Consider the following 24,666-nt stretch of genomic DNA (forward strand, 5'->3'; position numbering starts at 1 on the left):
TCTTCAACCCCACAGGGCTTTTCCAAGGAGAGAACCTCTGCCATCCTGTCACTGCTTTCTCACATGTAAATGTTAACAACAAAAGCAAAAGATTTGTGGCCAAACATTAAAAAGTAAGCAAGTGGAAGGACTTAAAATTTACTCTTTATCCCATGAAACCAGAGATAACACGGATCATAGTTTGGGGCTGAAATCTCCCAGAGTTTGTTTCACGTGTGCGCTCGTGTGGGTGCTGTGTGTACTGAACGAGGTGTTCCTCCCCTTGTCAGTAGGGGTTGTGGTGTCAGTACTGTTGTATAAGCTGTTTGCTAACTTCATCAACGGTGATGTCTGTCCAGACTGTTCCCTGTGCTCCTCCCTCATCATTTTTTACGAGTGTGTGCTATTCCACAAGTGGACACAAGTGCTTTTTTTTTTTTACTTTGACTTTACTATTGAAAAATATTATACATTTGGAAGTATTTTTCTTTTCTTTTTTTTTTCTTCTTTTTTTTTTTTTTTAGAGAGAGAGTGAGAGTGAGCAGGTGGGGGAAGAGGGAGAAAGAATCCTAAGCAGCCTTCATGGTCAGCATGGAGCCTGGCATGGGGACCCTGAGATTGTGACCTGAGCAGAAACCAAGAGACACTCAACCGACTGACCCACCTAGGTGCCCCTCGGAAGTATTTTTCCGAGGGATAGATTCTTAGAAGTGGCATGACCAGGTCAAGGATTTGAGTACCTTTCCTCAAGGGTGTTCCCATCCCATTTCTGGCTACGATTTACGCAGGTGCTTATTTTACACATTACACCAACACATTCTCACCAACATTTGTTAGTGGCATTAATTGGTTTTTGAAATTCGAGATCCAAAATCATTTCACATTGTTGTTCTATCCTGGATTTCTGGGATCATAAGCAAGCATGCACATTTTTTTTCATATGCTTATTAGACATTTGATTCTTTTTTTTTTTGGCGAATTGTGTATTGATGTTTTATGTCTGTTTTTCTACTGAGCTGTTCTTTAAAAAAATGACTTGTAGGCACCTTCTGGTATAAAGAATAGTACCTTTTGTTTATTACATGTTGCAAAATTTTCCACATTTGCTGTTTTAAATTATTTTTTAATTTCTTGCTTTAAAAAATAATTAAATATTTTATCCCCCCCTTTAAAAAAAGATTTGTTTGATATAGAGAACATGTGGGCAAGTTGGGAGGGGCAATGGGGGAGAGAGAGAGAGAGAATCTTGAGCAGACTCTTCTAAGCGTGGAGCCTGACATGGGGCTCTATCCCAAGACCCTGAGATCATGACCTGGGCCCAAACCAAGAGTCCCATGCTTAACAGACTGTGTCACCCAGATGCCTCTCCCCTTTTAAATATTTAAGTTTGGGGTCATGCTTAGAAAACTCTTCCTCATCCTCAAGATTACATGAATATTTACTTCTCAATTTAAAATTTATATTGTAAATTTAAAAACCCCCACCTTTTATTAATGTAGTGTATTGCGCATAGCTTAAAAAGGTGAATGGTATTCAGTGGCTTCTAACACTAAGTCCCTTGTCGTCCTGGGGGTGTACTGTGGAACTGAGGTCCAAGGAGCTTGAGTGCAGGAAGCCTGCCTTGGGGTCAGGGTGGGGGGCAGTTCTGTTCATAGACTGGCCCGTATGTCCCCTTCCCTTGCCCTGCAGTGGGCCTGCTGTGCCCTCTCACTCATTTCTGCTGAGGTTGACCTGCTGGCTCCCGGCACACAGGGCAGAGGAGCAGTATGCTGGCTCTTTGTGTGCCCCTGCCCTGGGCCTGCAGGGGTACCAGGTGCTGCCAGTGTGTGCCCCTCAGGGTTCTGGCACCAACTGCCTGGCTTCTGCCTTGTATAGACCCGGGATGAGCACAGAATTTGTCCTAACCTTCACTCTGCTAAGGCAATAACCATCCCTGCGCTTTGTGGCTTCCACTGAAACCTCCTTTCCCTCCTCTTTGTCCTTGTGGCTCGCAGAGGAAGGTCTCCGTGCCTGCCATCCTTCCTTCTTATGTGAGCAGTGTTTTGGAAACCAGAGATGATACCTGAGTGAGATTGATTTGCCAGTTTTTACTGGAAGTCTAATATGATAAATATTTTTATCATTAAATTTTTAAGTCCATCAACTATTAATTTTGGCTGTGGTATGATATGGGATCTACCTTTATTATTATTTTCCCAAATGATTTTCAGTTTTTCTAACACTACTTATTGAATAATCTGTTCACTCACTTAGAGGTGCCAATTTCGTTACTTACCAGATCACTACACTCACCGGGGCTGAACTTCTGATCCGTTAGTTCGGCTCTACTCCTGCGTTCATTCTTTTTTCAGTGCTACCCTGGTTTAATTATTAATAACTTAACAAACCTACAAAAAGGCAAATTTCCCCTTATTTCTTATATTTTTACAGTACCATTTTTTATGGGAAGAGAATTATGATCTCTATGGTCGCTACTTATCCAGATGTCCCAGAGCTTTCAACCTGTCAAAAGCCACTTTTTTTTTTAATGATGCCATTGTCATATTTTTTTTCTTTGACGTATTTGTCCTTCTGGAGTTTTCTAAGCCAGAGGCACATTTTCCAAAGTTATATTTCAGAAAGGTTATATTGCCAAAAAGAAAAAAAGCCAGAATGGGGATCTCTTGGCTCACCTGTAACCTGATTTTCTGTCCTCTCGTCTTCGAGGTGGCATGATGCTGTTATGGGGAACCTAGTTTGCGGGTCCAGTCTGGGTCAAAAAGCAAAAAACAAAAGAATGAAGGGGACTGACTCATTGGAACCAGAGTGCTCCCTGCGTGGGTGGATCTCACGTGGCTGGAATGGCTGCCTGGTGGCAGGCATTTCGTCGTCTTTGGTTCGCTTCTTCCCTGTTTCCTATTTTCCTAGGCACGCCTCTTGGATCTTTCCTATTTCCGTGGATCATCCCCATTTCTCTTGAAAGTCTGGGCCTTGCTATGGCATCCAGACCTTTACAGTTCACCCTACTCCTCTCAAAACATATAGACATTCCCTGTTTTTACTCCTTTTGCGACCATCTCCATTTTCCTTGTTGGCCATTTCTAAAACTTGTCGCTCTTGCTATTGCACCTCTGTGCCGATGTCACCTGATGCATCAGAGCGCCCCATCGCCATCCCAGGTCATGACTGAGGTCTGGGACTACCCACGGGACCGTCTAAGGGGGCGCCGGGGGAAGCCACAGTTGCAGGGGTCACACTCTGTGCCCTGCCCTCCCTCCCCTGCCCGACCTTCCTCACCCACTGACGTTGGCGAGCAGCCGTCCTGAGGCCATCGCCGTGGCTCTCCCGACTGTCCCGAGCGCCGGGGTGGGCGCTCTGCTTACCACGTGCCAAGCTCCGTGCTAAGAATTCTCCAGATAATCCCAGGTCATGCTTGGGGCTGCTCCGTGGATCCCATACCTTCTGACCCTCATTTGATGGGTGGGAAAGGGGAGACTCGGGAGGACGGCCTGGTCTCGGGCTTTCTGGCTAGAACGTGGCAGGGCCAGGGCCGGGTCCGCTCAGCGGGAGCACCCCCTGCTAGTGGCTTGTCTTGGTTACGTTGAGACGGTGGGAAAGGCCTCCTCCCGGGCCAGGGGAGCTGGGCGCAGAAGAAGGGCCGCCCCTAGCATCCAGGAATGAGGACACCAAGGGGTGGGCGCCAGCTGGGAGGGCGGCAGAGCACGGAGCGGGCGGCTGTGACCCGGCCGGAGCCCCGAGCCCCGAGCCCCGAGCTCCGAAGCAGGCAGCGCGGTGGGGCTGCCCGTTGCCACCCGACCAGCGCCGGCCAGCGCGCCCCGTCATCTCAGGGGAGCGCAGAGGGAAGGTGACCAAGTTAGGTTGGCTTTTGTATCCCTTTGGCTTTGAGTGGAGTGCGGGAAGCGACCCAGGGTTGCTTTTCCTGGCTGGCTGGGGGACAGAAGACGACAGCAAATGGGGGACCTTGCGCCGTGCTTGCTTTGCCTGGTGATGCCCTTCCCGGCCTGCCCCTTGTGACCCCTCAGCTTGCCCCCCCATGCGCTCCCAAGGGGCGTCCTCAAGGTGGCTCCTTCACCTCAGTTGGGGCGCCACTCTCGTGTTCCTTGTCCCCTCTGGGGGTGCCCCCACCCCGTCTCCTGTAGTGCCTTTTACGCTCCCACCCTACCTTGCGCTGCACCTTTTGCTTTGTCAGAAGAGAGGCTTCCATTCCTCAGTTCCTCGGGCCCTTTGGAAGCCCCTCTGACCTCCAGGACGTGTCTCTACAGACAGGCAAGTGGGTATGGTTTGAAGAGCAGAGGCCCGGCCTCATGTTAGGGCTCCAGGAAGATGCAGAGGGCCGGCATCAGTACCTCAGTACCTATTTCTGGGATAAGGAATGCCATTAGCTGTCTGTCCATTCGAGGGACGGCCACTGGAGAGGCTGTCCCTGGAGCCAAGCCACTTGGGTTTGACTCCCCGCTCCACCACTCACTCACTCACTCACTCTGCAGTGTGGGGCCAGTTATTTAATTGGTCTGTGTTTCGTGTTCCTCGTCTGTGAACTGGGAATAATAATCCTACCTCACAAGGTACAGCTGAGATACTACTTAACATTGCTTGTCCCATTCCCTGCTACGTAGTGAGCCCTCGGAAGATGTTCGCTGTTTTCATGCAGGACCTATGCTGAGGAATCTTCCTTTGGTATTTTCATGCTGGATGGACATGGTCTCCAGAGAAACTTGTAGCATCATTATGGTTCCATGAGAGGTCTTGCTTCCGAATTTTACCGGAGGTGTGTTTTACTCCAGGTTTTCTATGGAAGGATGATTCCAGGGGATCTGATTCCCTCTGTGTCATGGTGGTTTGTAGGAGAACAAGATCTTTTTTTTTTTCTTTCTTTTTAAGGCTTTATTTATTTGACTGAGGGAGAGATGAGAGAGAGAGAGAGAGAGAAAGAGGGAGAGAGAGAGAATAAGAATACAAGCAGGGGGAGCAGCAGAGGAAGAGGGAGAAGCAGACTCCCCACTGAGCAGGGAGCCCGACGTGGGACGCGATCCCAGGACCCTGAGATCATGATCTGAGCCAAAGGCAGACACTTCACCCACTGAACCACCCAGGTGCCTCAGAATAAGCTCTTTCATATCACTCATCCATGCAGTCATGCATTCAACAAACACTTTTGAGTCCTCCTTGTCTGCCTGACAAAGGGCTTGATGCTGGGAGAACTTTATGTCCAAGGAGCTCATAGTCTGGTTGTACTTTGTAGACTTTTGTTGTTGATTTTGTTTGTTTGTTTAGGTCTCCTGAGCATAGAAGAGCTGCTCATTCTTTTAGTAGATTTCTCTCCATCACAGTGTCTTTGTAAAGGTTAGAGACTGACCGGGAGGCCTCACGGGATATCTTCCTGGTACACTCACCATGGTAGTTTCTGCTTATTTTTGGTCTCTGCCTTTTGCTTTGGTCAACTAGGACCCTCCTCTTGGCAGCAGATGTCCTTGAGGTGACTGCCATGTTGCATTCAGTCTTCTGTCTGGCTGTTGGGAGGACCTTGTGTCCTGTTGGTGACATTCCCAATGTTGTCCCCTGTCTGGGGTGTGGCATTCTGCAGAGCACCAGGGTCTGGCCTGCAGGTGATAAGCCTGTGCCCAGTTTCACCCACCTCATGTCACCTGGACTAAGCTCAACAAGGTGGCTTGGTCCTGGGAGTCACTCTACTTTGCCTGAGTCGTGCGTAATTCTCAGGGGCATGGTCCAGATATTACTTAATCTCTGGGACTCCTGTCCTGGTAGTTGGTGACTTTTTGAAGACATGTGCAGTGACTTCTGTTCTATTATCATGGGGATCCCAGCATAGAGATGCTCTAGGTCCCTACCACCCAAACAACTGAATGGCTGAATTGACCTCCCCCGTGGCTAGATCAGCTTCAGCCTTCCCCTGGGTGCCCTTAGATTGATGGAGAAATGAGAAGAAAGCTCAGAAAAAAAATGAAGTCCTTGTCCTCAGTGCAGTGTTTTATTTCCAAATATTATGCTGTCAACTCCAAAATAATAGGTGAATTTCAAACTACTTTCCATCTGAATGATGGATTGAATGAATCTAATTTACATGCTTTTCATTTTATGTAAATTGGTCCAAATGAGGCTAAATCTCCAGGGGTGCAGTACCTTTCTCTATGAATCTCTTCATAGTCTCTTCTAGGCAATATAGTGCTAATTCTAGTTCAAACAAATAACAAAAAGCAACAGACTCTTAGACTCCTGCTTGATTTGATCCATCTTCATCCATATTTGCTCTCAACTGAATTGTGTTCCTTCCAGAATTCATGTGTGGAAGCCCTAAATTCCCCCAATGTGTTGGTTTCTGGAGGTGGGGCCTTTGGAAGATAATTAGGTTTAGTAGAGATCATGGATTAGTGCCCTTATAAGAAGAGACTCCAGAGAGCTTGCTTGCTCTCCGTCTCTCTCTTTCCACCATGTGAGGACACAGGAAGCAGCCATCTACAATCCAGGGAGAGTACCCACTATAAACCAACTCTGATCTTGGGCTTCTGGTTTCTATAACTGAGAAAGTAAATTTCTCAGTTGTTGATTCAGCCACCCGGTCTATGATAGTTTGCTATGGCGAGGCACACTAAGACAGCTAGTGAGGAATTCAAAGTGCCATCCTGGAGGACTCTGCAGTCACAGTTAGGTGCTGTGTGCAGTTACTTGCCCCAGATCTACAGTCCCTTGCTTCCCACTGTCTTTGGAAGAGGGTTCCCAACTCAGCCAACAAAAGCCCCCACCTTGCAGAAAGTTGTCTGGATGCTTGAGCAGCCAGAAATGTCTGGAAGAGTTAGCAGGAAAACCTTATATGAGGATCTCAAAGGGAGACACATAAAAACTTATTAAAATTAAACCCTTTCATATTCAACTTATTAATTAAAAAAGGTTATAATAGCCTGAAGGAGGAGGCTGAAAAAAGCAGCAGAACTTTTGTCTAATTGCTTTCAGAAAGAACCACTTAAAATCCTCTGCCAAAAGCATCTCTGTTGGCAGGTGAGCTTCAGCATTCCTATGACACTGGTATGGAATTCCTTCTAGCAGGTGTGTTCATCTAATTACCTGTAAATCCTTGATCCTTGGAAAACCGCAGGAAAACAGTTCCACTCAAATTCAAAATTGGTAGGAGAGATGCATATCTGTCTGGCCAACACTGCTGGGTAACACTTGCCCTTAATGTTCACCAGCCCAGGCTTTGCCTTCCAAGGCCTGTGGTTGCAGACACACTGTGTGCTCCTGCCTGATGGCTGTGGCTCACTTGAACCCTGGCCCTGAAGCACCCTTTGCCTGCCTTCAGGCCCCTGTGGTCCTACCCCCGTGTGGAGGAAATGCTGGGTAGGCTCTTCAGTTTGTAAAATCATGTTGCTTCCTAACTATAAAAATAAAATGAATCCCTGGTACTAGGTGTGGAAAGTTCAAACAAATAAGAATACAATTATAGTGAATCCATCACTTGGCAATAACTAGTATTTACATTTTGCTTTATTTTCTTCCAATAACTTTTCTATGAATATCCATATGAACACACATATATGAACATCCGTATGATTATATATGAATATGCATATGAATATAGATGTGACGAGGTACTTATATTTATATAGTTGTGATTATGCTGTCTATATTATTTTACGTCCTGACCTTATAAAAGTAATACAGGAACAGGATAATAAAAAACAATGTAAGTGGATACAAATAAAAAATAAGCATCCCCATCAGCCAAAGCAAAGTGTCAACCACTTTTAGCCAGTTGTAATTGTTAGTGCGCTCCATGGGTTGAAATGCCTCCAGATGAAGGGATCCTCTCTCATGAAGGGCAAGGGGACCCCCGCTGCCCTACATCCTCCCTGTCCTTTACTTCCAGGCTCTGCTGGTCACATTTTTATTTTTAAATCTTTGAATTGAATAGCTTCATTGTGTTAGCTTATACACTTAAATCTTTATTTCCTTATTAACTTTAACTATTACCTTTGGACCTCCCACCAGGAGAGATGAAGGACTTCACACCCCGCATTCCTTTCTCCCCCTTCTCTGCCAGTGATACACACTTGGCTAATTGTGGTGTCAAACTCGTTTGCTCTCTTCTCTATCTGGAATTGAAATTTCCATGATGCTTCTGTCGATTGCAGACTTGAAAAGAACATCATTAGCGTTTATAATAATAATATTATTATTATAAATATTATTCCATGCAGAAACAAATATTGTATCATGAATCTTGTGCTGTTTGTAGAAAAAATATTTAAAACCCCTCACAATCGGAGGGAGAGGGAAGTGGGGAGGGGAGCCCACTCTACTCGTGTTTGACATTTGATATCGACACTTGGCTACTGCTTCTCCGGGCTGATCCAGCTACAGCACCGTGTGGGTGTGCAGATTCCCTTTCTCCCTGCCCTGGGCTTTCTGCATCTATCTGCTCCCACAGTGATCTTCTAGAGCACCCCTTCTTGTTAGATTTCACCCATGGGCTGGAACCCCTTCTCTAACTCCTTGGATTCCTTGTATGTTTTGCTGACATAATTCATTGAGTGATTCTGTTAGGAAGTGTCTATGAATCGTACACTTTCGAAGTGCTTATCTTGATTGGATATTGACTGGGTATAAATTAATTTTTCCCATGAGACTTCAGCTGCTTGCTCTGCTGTCACCTAGTATCCGATGATGCTGATCTGTGTCTGATGCCAGTATGGTCATCATTCATCAAGAAGCTGTAGGTTCTTTGCTTTAGAGTGCTTTCTCTGTCCTGGTGTTCTGAAACTTTATGAGGTTTTGGGCTATTTATGAGCTCTGAGCTACTTGATGGGCCTTTTCAGTGCAAAGGTTCATACCATCAGAAATGTTCTTCTCTTATTTCCTTTCCTTCAAGCTTTCTGGACTCTCATCTTGAAATGCTTATTAGGTGGATGGCCCTTCTTCATTAATCCTTTCTGTTTATTAATGAATTTTTCTGTTTTTTTCCCCCCTGTATTCCATGTGGTGTCCATAACTTTCCTCTCTAGTTCTTCTATTGATTTTTTTTTCCCCAATCAAAATTTTAACTTCCCTGCATTCTTGATCTCAGACTGCTCATTTTTTGAAAGAGCCTCTTGGGTCTCAAGTGTTATGTTAAAATTCTTCCAAGGTGCCTTCTCTTTCCTGAATCATCCTTGTTATTTCTGGGGTCACCTCTGCTGTCCTGGTCTTGGGGATGCTGATCGTCTTCAGGTCTTGGGCAATCCTTGTTTGGTCATTGGCATTGCTGGCATTTCTGAATGGAAGTGCCAGTGTGGGTCAGGTTTCCTGTCAATGACACAGGCAGGTGGGGTCCAAGGACCCCAAGGGGGCCTCCCCCACAGAACCAAGTGAAGAACATCACTGGCTTCCCACAGGATAGAAATCAAACTCAAGCCAGAAGGAAGTGAGAGCAGAGTTTACTGAATAGTGTAAGTGATAGAGTGTAGTAGATGGGTTGTCTGGGAGACTCAGAAAAGGAGAGATGAGTCTCCCCGTTGTTTGGGGTTGGGGATTTTTATTGGAAAGGGGCCTGGGGTATGTGTTCCTTCAGGAATCCAGGGTAGGGTCTGATCAAAAGCAAGTGTCAAGTGAATAATAGGTGATATTCTATAAATCACCGAAGGCAGGGGTATTTGATGCCAGTGCCACTGAGGTTTGTTTGAAGCTAATGCCCTGGAACTTGGGACCTGATTCTTAGATGCTGGCCGGTATGTGGGGGCCTAGGACGAAACTCCGAGAATGATTCAATTTCTTCTTTCGCCCTTGGGGTGGGAGCATAGCTTCTTTGGTTTACTCAAAAGAAGAGAGCCTTACCCTGGGGTACCCACCCACCCCTCAGGAAGTTTATACTCCATTAAGAGGAACTTTTCTTTGGGGTGGGAGACCCCCTCAATTGTTCCAAGTAAAGGGCTTTACTCAGGCCCTGGCTTCACCCTGTGTCCATTCTAGCTCTTGGTACCTGCCAACTAGGGGTGCTCGTGATGTTCCACAGTACCTCTCTCTACTTACCACGTTTTCAGCCCAGACTTGCTCTGCTCAAACTCAATCATTAAGATGGGCAAAATAATCCTGCCAGTTTTTTTGGACTAATGACAGTGGTCCCTTTTCTCCATATTCTGTGCTTTTATGCATGCATTACATTTTGTTCTCCTATAGCATGGTTTGAATAGGATTTTAGGAGAGAGAAGTATTGGTATTTTCCTACTTGAGATGCTTTTTAGAGTTAAAACAGCATACTATAAAGACTTCTGATGTCATTAAAATTTTAGTAAGAATCATTGATAACAATATACTGTGTTGTTATCAATTTCTGTGTTTTTAGAGAAAACACAGAAATTTTTCTTCCTTTTTTCATTGTTCTTTCATTTTAAATACAATGAGATTTTTTGGTATACAAATCTTTGACCGTATCTTAGGACAGATTTCAAACAACAGAGTTGTTGGATCAAAGACTAAGAACCATTGTTTGGACTCTTTTTAAAAAAAATACTTTATTTAAATTCAATTTGCTAACATATAGTATAACACTCAGTGCTCATCCCATCAACATTGTTTGGACTCTTGATACATAATTGCCAAATTGTTTTCTCCAAGCTGTTGTTCCAGTGGCTACTAAGAACCTAGCTCATTATATTCTCACAAAACAAAAACAAAAACAAAAACAAAAACAAAAAAACCCCCAAAAAACAAAGGTGGCTGGATGGCTCAGTCAGTTAAACCTTCAGCTCTTGATTTCGGCTCAGGTCATGATCTCAGGGTCCTGGGGTTGGGCTCTGTGCTCAGTGTGGAGTCTGCTTGAGATTCTCCCTCTCCTGTGGCCCCTCCCCCTGTTCATGGGTGCATGTTCTCTCTAAATAAATAAATAAATAAATAAATAAATAAATAAATAAATAAAATATTTAAAAATAAAACAGACACACAAACAAAACCTTCCCAAACTGTAAGAGCAGATAGCTTAAAAATTGTATTTCTTTGCTTACTTATGTTATCAGTTATTGTTTCCATATATTTTATTAGTTTGTCTTTCCAGTTTTGTGAATTGTCTGTTCGTGTCCTTTTTGTGCTCCCTTTTATTTTATTTTTATTTACTTTTATTTATGCTGTTTATAATGCTCAGAAACTTATATTTTTATATTGGCAAGGCTCTCAGTCTTTTCCTTTGTGATTTCTGTAGTTATACTTCCAACTTCAAATGTCCTTTGACCATGAGAGATGGGTTACATATTTATATATATTTCATTTTAGGTTTTAATCACTTGATTTTTTTTCTTCTTGGTCTTCTCCTTTTAAATATTCTCTTAGTTTTGTTCATGTCTTACTGCATTGAGTAGAATTTCTAGGATAGTGTTACTTAATAGTAGAGGCGATGGGCATGTTGTATTTTTCCTCATTTTAATGGCAGTATCTCTGTAGTGATTTCCAAAGTAGGGTGTGTATGATGTTCCTTTTGATGTAGGAAGAAAAGAGAAGGAAGAAGTTACACTTCACTAACATCCACTCTGGAGAGACATGGACACCCTCAATTGCTCATCTGCCTGCTGGTCTAATGCAATGGGGGTGACATGTTCAGGGCAGATGGGTGTCCTACACATGGTGGTTTTACCTTGTTTTCAGTGACTTCTTCATGCCCTTGTTTCCAGTGACTTGTGACACAAGTGCCTGGTTAGAGGGATTTACAGATTCTCTTAATTAGTTTTAATTAGACTAACACTCAAAAAAAAAAAAAAAGGGCAAGATGTGTGCCAAAAGCTCTAGCTTTTGGATCATGCTGATCATGCAGGCCCAAGTGGACCTCAAGACAATGGCTGAGATGGCATTTCCTGCAGTCTCCAAAGGAGACCTTCATCAGCACTTTATGAATTAAAACACTGACAAGCCAAATCAGACAAAAGTTGGCCAAAACCATTGAAAAACGTGAAAAAGACTATTTAAAGTGTTGATCTATACTCACTCTCATGAATAATGAAACCTGACCCAAATCTTTGGAATGAAATGGGAAATGACTACAGATGGCTTTTGTACCACAGTGAAGTGTGGGGCTTATTTTGGGGCAAAGTTCTTAAAAGAGTTGTCAAACACGGGGAGTCACACACTCTCCATCATAAACAGGCAAATGATCCACATTTGCTGATCTTTTCTGAGATGGCAGGATGTCTGCTACACACACTTAAAGATGACACTTTAACAAAGGTTTGAGGAAATGACTTCTTTTCAAAGGAAGCTCATGCTATGGAAAGAGCATTTTGAAAATCATGGTTTTGGAAATGTTTCAACCATGATGTGATTTTGTTGCAAAAAAAAAATGTGAGTGTGCTATCTATAAACTCAAATCTGCAAAGTTAAAAAATCTGGAAACAGAATTTTGTCAACCACTTAGGAATCTTCCAAATGAAGAGATCAAGTGTTTTTTAGACCCATTTGTTAAAAATGTAAAAATGGGACTGCTTGCAGTTTGCAAAATTATCCATTGACATTAGGGAAAATGAAACTTTACCAGCCCATATCGGCAAAATCTTGGTATGCTCATAGGATGGAAATGCAGTGAATACTGTGATTGAGTAAATACTGCCAGTGACATTTTTCTTCAGTTTAGATCTGTGTCTCTTTTTTGAGGTGTATTTTTGGTTATGGCAGATGTTAAAATCAAGTATGGAAATACACCCAACCTAAAACCAGATATTTAAATCACTGCCTAACAAAGTGTTATGCTGAGATTTTCAATAAGCATGAATGATATTAAATCACATTGCTTTCAATAAAAAGAATCTAATTTCTGTGTTTTGAGAGAAAAAATCATTTATTTAAGCAGTGTTTTAAATTTATTAGTCTAGAGTTAGTTGCACATAGAATTCTCATATTTCAGAATGTTTCCTCTTTGTGCTTTCTCTATTTGTTTTAATAAACTTGTCAGAGATTTGTCTAGTTTATTGCTTTTGTTTCAATAACCAGCTCTTTTATCTGTTTTCTAATTCATCTCTTTCATTATTTCTATGTTAATTTATTTTGTTGCTGGGAGTTTTCTAAGAAGTTAGCATTTAAGACTTATTTCATGTTTTTCCTTTCTCTTTAGAATAATGAAAGCAAATGCCTCACATTTTATCTGAATGTTATTTTGCTATATACCTCATATACTTTTTTCTATGAATTATTTCCATTTTTGTTTTTTTTGAAGATAAGCTTGTAATTTTAATTTAAAAACTTTGACCTAGGAAGTATTTTAGAGTATTTAATATTTAATATTAACAAATTCAATTTTAATGTGTAAGTTCTAGGGATTGAATGTGCAGCCTGATGATTATAATAGTGAATAATATTGCATGGTGGGGCAGTGGGTGGCACAGTCAGTTGAGTGTCCAACTCTTGGGTCGGCTCAGGTCATGATCTCAGGGTTTTGAGATGGAGCCTGCATTGGGCTCTGTGCTCAGTGTAGAGTCTCCTGGGGATTCTCTACCTCACCCCCCTCTGCCCCTAATCCCTGCTGAAATAAATAAATAAATCTTTAAAAAAATATTGCACTGTGTACTTGAGATTTGTGAAGAGAGTAGATCTTCACTGTTCTCACCATAAAAAAGAAATGGTAATTATGTGACTGATGGAGGTGTGAGCTAACACTAGGGCGATAATTGTTTTGTGGATATATAAATGCATCAAATCGACTACATTGTATACCTTAAACTTACACAGTGTTAGATGTCAAGCATATCTCAAGAAAGCTGGACAAAATGTTGCTTTTAGTATTAAAATATTGACTTTTATTCTTGCTTCTATTTATATTCAACTGTGCCAGACCTACTTTTGAATACTTTTACTAAAGTTTACTTTGTGGTCTTATATTTGCTAAAATTTTTTTTTAAAAGATTTTATTTATTTATTCATGAGAGACACACAGAGAGGCAGAGAGAGAAGCAGGCTCCATGCAGGGAGCCCAATGTGGGACTCGATTCAGGACCCTGGGATCACGCCCTGAGCCGAAGGCAGACACTCAACCACTGAGCCACCCAGGTGCCCCTATGTTTGACAAATTTTTGTAAATGTTCATAGAAATCTGGAAAATGGGGGATCCCTGGGTGGCTCAGGGGTTCAGCGCCTGCCTTTGGCCCAGGGCATGATCCTGGAGTCCCGGGATTAAGTCCTGTGTCAGGCTCCCAGCCTGAAGCCTGCTTCTCCCTCTGCTTGTGTCTCTGCCTCTCTCTCTCTCTCTCTCTCTCTCTCTCATGAATAAATAAATAAAATCTTAAAAAAAAAAGAAATCTGGAAAATGATCTCTGGGGGAGTGGACATACACACGTGTGCTCACACCACATTAAATCAGCCTTCGTAGGAAAATGTCAATATTATTAATATCCTCTTTAATTTTTGTCCAGGTAATTTGTCAAAGGCTTAGAGGATGTACTTAAGTCTTCACCAATGTTTTAAAATGAGTTTTCCTTTATATTTAAATTATTTTTACTTTCTAACGTATGATGCATAGAGGTTTGTGACTAATATATTAATTTGAATTTTACCCATTTTAAACATATAATGACTTTTTATACTTGCAGTGCTTTTTGTTTTAAATTGTTTTGAAGTTGGAACTTTCTTTTCTTTTACATTTGCCTTAAAGTCATTTCCCATCATTTGATTTGTAAACCTCTCTACTTATTCTACTTTTATTTTTAAAAAATATTTTATTTATTTATTTGAGAGAGAAAGAGAGTGAGCATGAGCACGGGGTAGGGGTGGGGAGGAGGAAGGAGAGGTGGAGGTTGAGGGGTGGGGGTGGCTCCCAGAACCCTGGGACCGTGAACTGAGCCGAAGGCAGATGCTTAATGGACTGAGCCACCTAGATTCCCCTCTTTATCTTACTTTAAATTACCTTTAAAGGCAGCAGTTGATGGAGATTGTGTCATTGTTGTGGCTGCTGCTTTTTCTGAAGGAAGCTGAGTCTTCCTTTTTTTTTTTTTTTTTTTTTTTTTTTGTGAGTGGCCTGTGTTTTGTATGTGGACTTTTCCTTATCTTTGAAATTCAAAATGTCACGAGGATATCTAGTTTTGTAAGTGTGGTCACTAAGCTAATGGTGGATTGTTTTCCTGTTGTAAACACAGAACGCTGGATGAAATATAACAAAAAATTTGAATTTGTAGTGCTGCCAGTTGTGCCTGCTTGCTTTATACTTCCCCCTGCCCCTTCCCCTGCTCTGCCGTGCATTGTAGGGACTGAATCCTGCAAACTGCTTTTCTAGACTTCCTGGCCAAAGAGAGGCATCAGCAGGAGATGAGAAGGTGGAGATAAAGACAGAGGCCAGGCTGTATCTTCCCACCTCCAGCTCCCTTTGACACATGTCTCCAGCAGTAGCTCTCCATCATCTTCCCAGAGCAGAGCCCCTCCCTCCGTGACTCCAGCTCCTGCTGAGCAGCCTCTACCACGGTTCTTGCCCTTTCCAGAGCTACCAGCCCAACTTTGAAGTTCTGGTAATCCTACCTTCTCCATACATCCCTCTATACCAGCAGTGGCAATAAATTTCTATTGTTGTGAGTCTCTGCTAACCATGCTCTGTTGGGCTTGTCAGCCTTCTACCCACTTAGCCCACGGTTTGAAATCCTTTTACTGAACTACCTGATTGCTCTGTTTTCCTGACTGTACTCTGACTGGTAAAATAATTTCATGTGAAAGAAAGAGAAGGAAACTCAGAGCCCAGAAAGGAGCGAAGGAGAAGACGTTGCTGCAGAGTAGGAAAACCCAAAAAGGCTCTGGGGTTGGGAGTTTTTATGTCCACGCTGGGATAAAAACTGTGGTCTTGGACCTGCAACAGGCAGCACCAGGAACTGAGACCATGGCTTGGCTGTCCCTCCTTTAAGTGGAGACTAGACTCAGTCTGCCCACTGCTCAGCAAAGTGGCACAGGTGTTTATCTCTGCCCAGACAAAGGCTGTACAGTCGCCAGTAATAAATCAGAACTCCAAATCTGGAGTTCAGAGAAATGCAGTCCAAATTTATACCATGCATTGGTGCAGACATGCCAAGACAAGAATGAATGTGCAAACTGGTCCTCAGCTTGGGATGCCTCTGGCACCTGTGCCATGGCCATGGCTTTCTGAGTACATGCACCTTCAAAGGCAAGAGTAGCACCTGCTGACGATGCTGCTGGAGTTCCTAACCACAGAAACTGGTAGACCACAGCCGGAAACAGGTTACTGCTGGAAAACATCCGAGGACAGAGAGGATTAGTGAGTCCAGAGACTGAGATGACAGAGTGACGTTTCGAAAGAAAGTTGTGAAAAAGTGGAAGAATAAAAGGTAAAAGAATAAAAATTATAATCCCAGATTCATACTCCATGAAAAATGAGGGAAGATTTAGGAAAGAACCAAATCAAACTGCCAGATGTAGAAAACAGTCATTTAGGTGAAAAAGTCAGTGGACAGGTTCAGCCATGAGTCAAAAAAGAATTGGGAGTTTAATGTTGAGGAAGTTGTTTATAAATACACAGAGAGATAAAAATATGAAAATTAAAAAAAGAATTCAAGAGACCTGGAAGATATGAAAATGTAGCAACAATATAATAATAATGTAGCAATAATGTAATCTTAAGATTTAGTTCAAGGACCAATAACCACTCTGGGTATTTTAAAAAGGAATGAATCTAATACAGGGAATTTGATGCTTACCACTCGTCAAATGGCTGAGGAACTGGAATCTAGGTGGGTCTCCAGAATGACCCCCAGAATAATTTAGAATTGACCTTCTAGGAGAGTTACTACTGCTGAGACTCCCACTGGAAAACCCTTCCTGTTCCTAAAACTTTCTCTTGACCCCCAGAAAGCTGGAGAATTGACCCCTGAAGCTGTGATCCAAGGATTTAAGAGACACTGCTACTCTTGCCGTCATCACCACGACCACTTCTTTGCAGCCAGGAAGCTGGAGAGTGGATAGTGGAATATTGCCGCAGGAACATGTCATGTTTCCATGCCTTTTGTTTCCTGTGGAAACAACCAGAAGTGGTCAGGAAAAAGCTTTCATTCAGTGTCATGCTGGAGCCAGACCATAATAGCTTGTGAAAGGCATTTGTTAAATTTTCAGGAATTTTATGAGCCAGCTATTAAATGTAGCCATTCTAAAATGAATGATAAATGAAGCATAAACTTACATTCTTAAATGAAGTATCAACTTACAGATAATTATATTTAAGAAACGAAGGTAATAAATACTAAAAACTCATCACTTCCTAATTTTGTGACTACATTTTCTTGTTATTTATATAGCTTTGTGGTTGACTTAGTCCATGGCATCTGTGGAAATGGTGTATGTGGAAATATGTGGAGATACTGTATAATGGTGTGCTGGTACACTATAGCACATCTCTTCCCAAGTCCATGTTCAGTGACATCATGTTGACAGCTTGGAGTTGGCCTTTTGTTGTAGGAGTATTTACACCATGGAAACAGGAAAAATACTGCAAATCAAGGCTGTTAAATTTTTACTTTAATTCCAGTGTATTCAACACATGGTGTTATATTAATTTCAGGTGTACAATATAGTGATTCAGCAATTCTGTGTACTACTCAGTGCTTATCAAGATAAGTGTACCCTTAATCCCCTTCTCCTAGTTCACCCATCCCCGCTTCTGCACTGCAAACAGTCAATAAAACTAAAAGACAACCTATCAAACGGGAGAGGATATTTGCAAATGACATATCTGATTAAGGGTTAGTATCTGAAATATATAAAAAACTTATATATAACTCAACACCTTAAAAAAAAAGACTTTTTTTGAGACCTAGCTGGTAAACTTTACCAGGTGTACCACGGCTTTCATCTTATTTCTACATTCCAAACTTGCAAGTACTTTTGAATATGGGAACTAATTCTCATCCAGAACTCTAGTAGCAGTAGAGTACGGAAAATACATTTACTAGCTTTTTAGCTTCTTCAGTCACATAGAATATGAATGGATGTTGGATGAGCTGATCAAGAGTACCAAACTTGAATAAAGAGGTCCAACATACATCTAATAAATGCTTACAGAAGAGAATATAGAGATTGGGAGAGAGTCTATATCTGGAAACGTAAACTTAGAATTGTCCAGATTGAGTATTAGCAGGTGAAGAGCAAGTAGATATCTCATCAGCAACAGATGATCTTCAAAGTTCTAAGCTAACAAGTAATTTATAATTCTCTACCTAGTTGAATTATAATTAAAATGAGATTGAAATAAAGTTCTTTTAGACAAAGACTTAAAAGTTTTCCATGTACAGTTCCTCGATGAAAGAATTGCTAAATTCCCTTTACTAAGAAGGGAATTGAACTCAGAGGAAAGAGTGCCCTGCAAGAAGCAACAATGAGAAGAGCAATTGGTGAACTTGTGGAAGAGTCTAGAAAAGCCTTGGCTAGAAGCTGGCACAATAACAGCATCAACAGTGACTAATAACTGGGGGGCTTGAAAGTAAGGTTGACCTGAACTATTGGACAATAATAACATGGAAGAACAAGGCAATCCAAAGATGATAAGCCACTCAAGAGATGAAGATGAAAAGCAGGTTTACAGAAGAGAAGCCCAGAATGCTCAAAAGTCATAAAAAGATGCCTACATTGGCAATCAAGGCAATCCAGTTAAGAAAAATGAAACAGTCTGATAATACCAAAACAAACACGCTCCTTGACAAACCATTGGTCACTAAATTGCCACGACCATGAGGATGGTTTTAAAATATATCCATAAATTTTTTGATACTTTGTCTTTCAAAAGGTGGAGACTACTTCCTCCCCCATGAGTGTGGGTTGTACATAGCCACTTGCTTCTAATGAATTCAAAGTGGTGAATGTGATGGCATGTAATTTCCAAGACTGAGTCCTAAAATCTCCCTCATGTCTCTTGGATCACTTGTCTGGGAGAGGCCAGCTATGATGTCATAAGAACACTTGAGCAGCCCTGTGGCAGGGACCACAAGGAAGTGAGGCCTTTCGTGAATAGCCCTATGGGTAAATCATCTTGGAAGTAGATCCTTTAGACTCAGTCACACCTTCTGCTGGTGGTAGCTCTGGTCAGTATCTTGACTGCAAACTCAAGATCTCCTGAGCCAGAACCTCCCAGCCAAGCAACTTCTGATTCCTGCCCCACAGAACATGTGAGATAATACGTATTTGTTGTTCTAAGCCACTAATTTCAGGGGTAGTTTGTTTCGCAGCAATGGAAAACTAACTCAACCATTTTGGAGAGCAACTTGGCAAGATTGTGTAATATTTTATTTAGGCATATAGGCTATAAGAAATGCCTGCAAATATAAACAAAGAGACACATATGAGGGTATTCGTTGTAGCACACTCTTAAAAAAAGATTTATTTACGTGTACCTGGGTGACTCAGTTGGTTAAGTGTCTGCCTTTGGTTCAGGTCGTGATCCCAGGGGTCCTGCTTCTCCCTCTCCCTCTGCCACTCCCCCTGCTTGTGCTCTCTCTCACTCTCAAATAAATAAATAACATCTTAAAAAAAGTAAAGAAGATTTATTTATTTTAGAGAGGGGAGATGAGTAGAGGGAGAGGAAAAGAGGATCTCAAGCAGACTCTACTCTGAGTGTGGAGTCTGACCCGGGCTCAATCTCAGGACCCTGAGATCACGAACTGAGTGAAACCAAGAGTCCCATGCTTAACTGACTGCACCAACCAGGTGCCCTGTGTACTTTTTTTTTTTTTTTGTAAGTTTTATTTCTTAAGGTAATCTCTAAACCTAATGTAGGACTTGAATTTGATGCTGAGATCAAGAGTTGCACCTCCTTTGAGCCAACAAACACACCCATTACAGCATACTTTAATGTCAGTTGCATAAAGAGTAAATAAATTACAATATATTGATACTGTGGAAAACTATGGAGCAGTTAAAAATGCATTAGGTGTTATGTGTATGGATTTGGATAAATCCCTGAAATTTAGTATAGAGTGAAATGTGCAAATTGTAAAAGCATATGCGTGGTGTGATATTATTTATGTAAATTTTTTTTTTTTTAAAGTTTTATTTATTTATGATAGTCACACAGAGAGAGAGAGAGGCAGAGACACAGGCAGAGAGAGAAGCAGGCTCCATGCACCGGGAGCCCGACGTGGGATTCGATCCCGGGTCTCCAGGATCGCGCCCTAGGCCAAAGGCAGGCGCCAAACCGCTGCGCCACCCAGGGATCCCTATTTATGTAAATTTAAAGATATATACGGCAATACTATAATATATTCTATAGAGATGCTCCCAAATGTAGGAAAATTTAAAACATGGATGGGAAGGATGCATTTCGGTGGAGGGAAGGAGGTGGAGGAATAGAATAAGTGGGCAGGGCATCAATGTAATATTTCTGTTAAAAAAAATCTGTACCAAATAAGGTAAAATATTAGCCTGTATTTAACCTAAGTGGTAGGTCCATGCATGCATTGTATTATTTGCTGAATTTCCTCTTTGTTTGAAATACTCTTTATTGCCATTAATGTAGATTTTCATTCTTTTATTTTTGGGGTTTCTTCTTGGCTTCGGAAGGGTTGCCTCTCAGCACATTGTCTTTTACTTTTCATGTGTTATCTCCTCCCTTTACTGTGATATTTCCTTATGAATTTGCATTCTTATTTCATACACACCCTGCTTTCCTGTTTGTAAGGACATAACCAGAAACTGCAAAATTGTCTTCTTTCTTGTATCATAGCATTGTTGACAGTATGTTTTTTGCTCTGCATCTTTGTGAAAGTGCTTCCTCCTCTAATGATGCAGAACTTTTTTATGCAGACCCCCACGTTGGTGTTTTTCTGCTTACTCATTCCTGTCTGATTTGAGCTCTAATCCAAACTCTGTTTGCCAGTTGGCATGCCCCTGCAGGATCTTCACCAGGGAACACGATTGTTTTTTAAGTGCTTTAGTCAAATGCCGGGTGTCTGGCTGGCATTCATGGAGCGCGTCTTTGCTGGAGTAGGATGGGCTTCTGTTGTCTCCCCATCACTTAACTCTTGGACCATGACGAGGAGACACACATTTCTGGGGTGTTTAAGATATTCTGCAGTTCTTTCTTAGTCAAAAGTAAGACACAAAAAGCCGTAATCCTGTAGGTCTTTGCTCCAAGGGTCCTTCTTACTGATACCCGTGCCAGCAGCAGATTTCACATCTCCACGTGCAAGGCCAAAACCCTTCCATTTCTAGCCCCTTGCATATTGGGAAGGGTGACCTGAGTACCTGGAGGAAGAGGTGCTAAGGACAGTGGGGATTTGATCCTGGCTGCTTTTATTTTTATTTTTAAGATTTTATTTATTCATGAGAGACACAGAGAGGGAGGCAAGAGATACAGGCCGAGGGAGAAGCAGGCTCCATGCAGGGAGCCAGATGTGGGACTCGATCCCGGGACCCTGGGATCATGACCTGAGCCAAAGGCAGATGCTCAACCACTGAGCCGCCCAGAAGTCCTGACCCTGGCTCCTTTTAAAAAGAACTTCCCACATAGACTGAAGGGTTGCCTGATGTTATGGTTGGCCATTGCTGAGTCCCTGGACTAGGAGAGAATTGGGGTAGATAAAAATCTTTTCTTATCCATTTACCATCTGACTTTGCTATTTACTCTCTCAATTCAAAATGTGGGTGTGCCACTGATTGTCATTCTGTTCCTGACCATGCTGACATAGTGGAAGCTTTATCCACAACCTAGCATTGGTGCTATTGGGAGTATCATTGTTTTCATGTCTTCATGGGTATTTTTAGAGGAATTTGGCAAAGACCTTGTCAGGGCTGGCTGGGCTCTCTAACTTTTAGAACGGAAGGTCAACATTGCCCCTTGTATGTCTGGTAATTGGGGGACAGGAGCCTCTGTGAAATCTGCAGTAGATTCCATGCACACCCCAGGCTCCTGCAGAGAGTGCACTCTTCTACTGATGTCTTGTACCTCCTTTCCAAAGTCCATTGAAGACTTAAAAAAACTCTAAGTTACTTGAAAAAGTTTCAGACCCAAGTTAAAATGCATTTCTCTAGATTTCTTTCCCCCGTCTCTCTGTGGTCCATTACCAGAAATGTGTGTGACCTACAGAAACTACTTTAGGGCAGTGCCTCTCAAACAATTTGTGGGGAAGGATTAGTTCACACATGAAGTCAACTGGTCACATGCTTAGATGTTGGGACAAAGTTGTAAACTGCTATAAAAATTTCTATGCTTTCTTTCAAATCCTGTCCTTATCTCACTGTAGACCAGCAATAAGCAGTGTTCAGCTGGCAGTGGTCCACAGACCACACTTTGAGGAGCACTGCTTTGAAAGGCCCTGCAGAATTACACTTTGGGACAAGTATTTGTCCTGAATAATAATATCAGCCTACAGCAGTATGCCTGAATCGTTGATCTTGTAGAAAAAAAAAAAAAAAGTAAGGTATGTTAGTCTGGGTTCTCCAGAGAAACATAAGCAATAGGATATATAGATAGAGATTTGGTATAAGGAATTGGCTCACACTGTTATGGAGGCTGAGAGGTCCCAGGATCTGCCATTGGCAAGCCGGCGACCCAGGAGAGCCAGTGGTGTAAGCACCAGTCCGTGTCTGCATCCAAAGGCAGGAGACGATGGTGTCTCAGCTTAGCAGTTAGGCGGAGGGAAGAAATTGTCCCTCTGCTTGTTTCGTGCTATTCAGGCCTCCAGCAGATTGGATGAGGCCCACCCAGCTTGAGGGGGGCACTCTGCTTTCCTCGTCTACTGACTCAGAGGTTAATCTCATTCAGAAAGACTCTCACAGACACGCCCAGAGTCATGTGTAAGCAAATCACGTGAGCCTCCTGTGGCCCATTCAGGTTTGACACATAAAATTAACCATCTCAGAAGGGCATCATCTCAAGTAAATGTGAGTGGGGCTCTTCTGTTTATTACCCTGCCAGGAAACATGCCAGTTCCCTGACCCTAAAAACAGGAACCACCCTTTCATTTGTTACTGGTTTGTCTATTATATTAAGTGTTATTTCTGACATAGTTAACATATAGTGTTATGTTCATTTCCGGTGTACAATATAGTGATTCAACAGTTCTCCACATTACTCAGTGCTCATTAGGGTAAGTGGACTCTTGGGGTGCCTGGGTGGCTCAGTCGGTTGAGTGTCTGACTCTTGATTTTGGCTCAGGTCATGATCTCATAGTCTTGAGATCGAGCCCCAAGTAGACCTCTGTGCTCAGCATGGAGTCTGCTTAAGAGTCTCTCTCTTCTGTCTCTGCCCCTTCCATCACCACCCCCACCTGCCTTACGCTCTCTCTCTAAAAAAATTAAAATAAAAAAAGATAAGTGTACTCTTAATCCCCTTCACTTGTTTCATCCACCCCTCCCCCACCCCTTTTGTTTCAGCGTCCTGCTACCGTGTCCTTGAGGTGACCATGAAGGCACTCTCCCGGGTGACCAGGAAACAGACTCCTCTAAAGTTCTGGTGCTTTCCATTCAAATAGCTCCTTCCTCCTGATAGAGCCAGCTGCTTGCTGACAGCACGTGGCACTGGGACCTCCTGGTGTTCTACTGCTCAGACACCAGGTCACTCACCACCGGGGTGCATGATGCCAGCCAACTCCTCTCGAAGCTGACCCTTTGCCAGGCCCTTACTGACCTCTTCCTAATAACCCAGTGTATTTAGGGATGCCTGGGTGGCTCACTTGGTTAAACATCTGCCTTTGGCTCAGGTTATGATCTCAGGGTCCTGGAATCAAGCCCAGCATTGGGTTCTCTGCTCAGACTCTTTCTTCCTCTCCCTGTGCTTGTACCCCGGCTCATGCTCTCTCTCTCTCTCTGTCTCTCTCTCTCTGTCAAAGAAATAAATAAAATCTTAAAAAAGTAACCCAATGTGTTTTTTCTTCAACCTAATGAATCCATGGTCTCTTTGCCCTGCATCTTTCTTGCTTCATATAACGTTTAGCAAATAATCACTGATGGTATTATTGAGAGAATGCCTAGCGTTAAATCGAGTGCTTTCTATACTTTATCTTATTTCATATTTACAAAAATGCTATTCAGTGTGTATCAGAATTTTTGAAAAGGAGAAAAGTGTTGCGGACAGAGGTTAAGGAACTTACCTACATGGCTAATAAGGATAATAGATAGAATTCCAGTGTAATATCAGTTTTGACCTGAAAGTTCTGGTTCTTTACCATGAAACTGCACTGCCTTGCAGAAAACACAAAGAAAAAAAAACCCCACAAACATGTTCACATGCTAAGCAGTCACATAAATAATATCTCTCAATGAATAAAATTGCCATTGAAGAAAAATATTTTTGTTCTTTGTCTTCCCTAGAAGGATCTATCTTGAATTTTCAGGGCAGGATCATATTTGTCTTTGCTGATGAACTTGTGTGTTTCCTTTCCTTAGCCAAAGAGAGAATCTTAAAGCTTGGGTTTCCCGGGTGGCTTGGAGTGAAATTTAGCCCTTAATTGTGGCGGCTGTTTTTACCTTACTTGGGATACTGTTCTTCCCTTTCTTGAACATACTTCATTTATCTGTACGTGTGCTTTGCACCTTTCCTTTCCCACTAGATGTGGAGCATTTTGAGTGGAAGCCGAATGCACTGAATGTGTACCTAATTTTGTCAGCTGCCTTTTCTAGAAGCAAATTATGTTAGTATATCAGGGGAGGATTCAGTTGTGGCCAGTTTTCTCTGTGAAGTACTTGACATTGATTCTGTGGCTGATCTAGGTTGTGGCTTGGAGATGTTCCACGGAATGTAACCTT

At 42.4% G+C, this 24,666-nt stretch overlaps 1 protein-coding gene across 11 annotated transcripts in view; it reads left to right on the top strand.

Moving 5' to 3' along the window:
• The window catches only part of CALN1 (calneuron 1), a 529,066-nt gene that overhangs the window by 126,998 nt on the left and 377,402 nt on the right, over positions 1 to 24,666 (top strand). Inside the window, exon 1 of one of the 11 annotated variants that reach the window (XM_038539014.1) lies at positions 18,948 to 19,091. The exons of the other annotated variants lie outside the window; for them this stretch is intronic. Within the exon in view, the coding sequence (XP_038394942.1) occupies positions 19,090 to 19,091 (2 nt within the window). The 5' untranslated portion in view covers positions 18,948 to 19,089. Of the gene's footprint in view, positions 1 to 18,947; positions 19,092 to 24,666 lie in introns of those variants that run through there. 11 annotated transcript variants of the gene reach the window in all.

The sequence above is a fragment of the Canis lupus genome, chromosome 6 (assembly GCF_011100685.1).
Source record: "Canis lupus familiaris isolate Mischka breed German Shepherd chromosome 6, alternate assembly UU_Cfam_GSD_1.0, whole genome shotgun sequence".
NCBI classification, from domain to species: domain Eukaryota; kingdom Metazoa; phylum Chordata; class Mammalia; order Carnivora; family Canidae; genus Canis; species Canis lupus.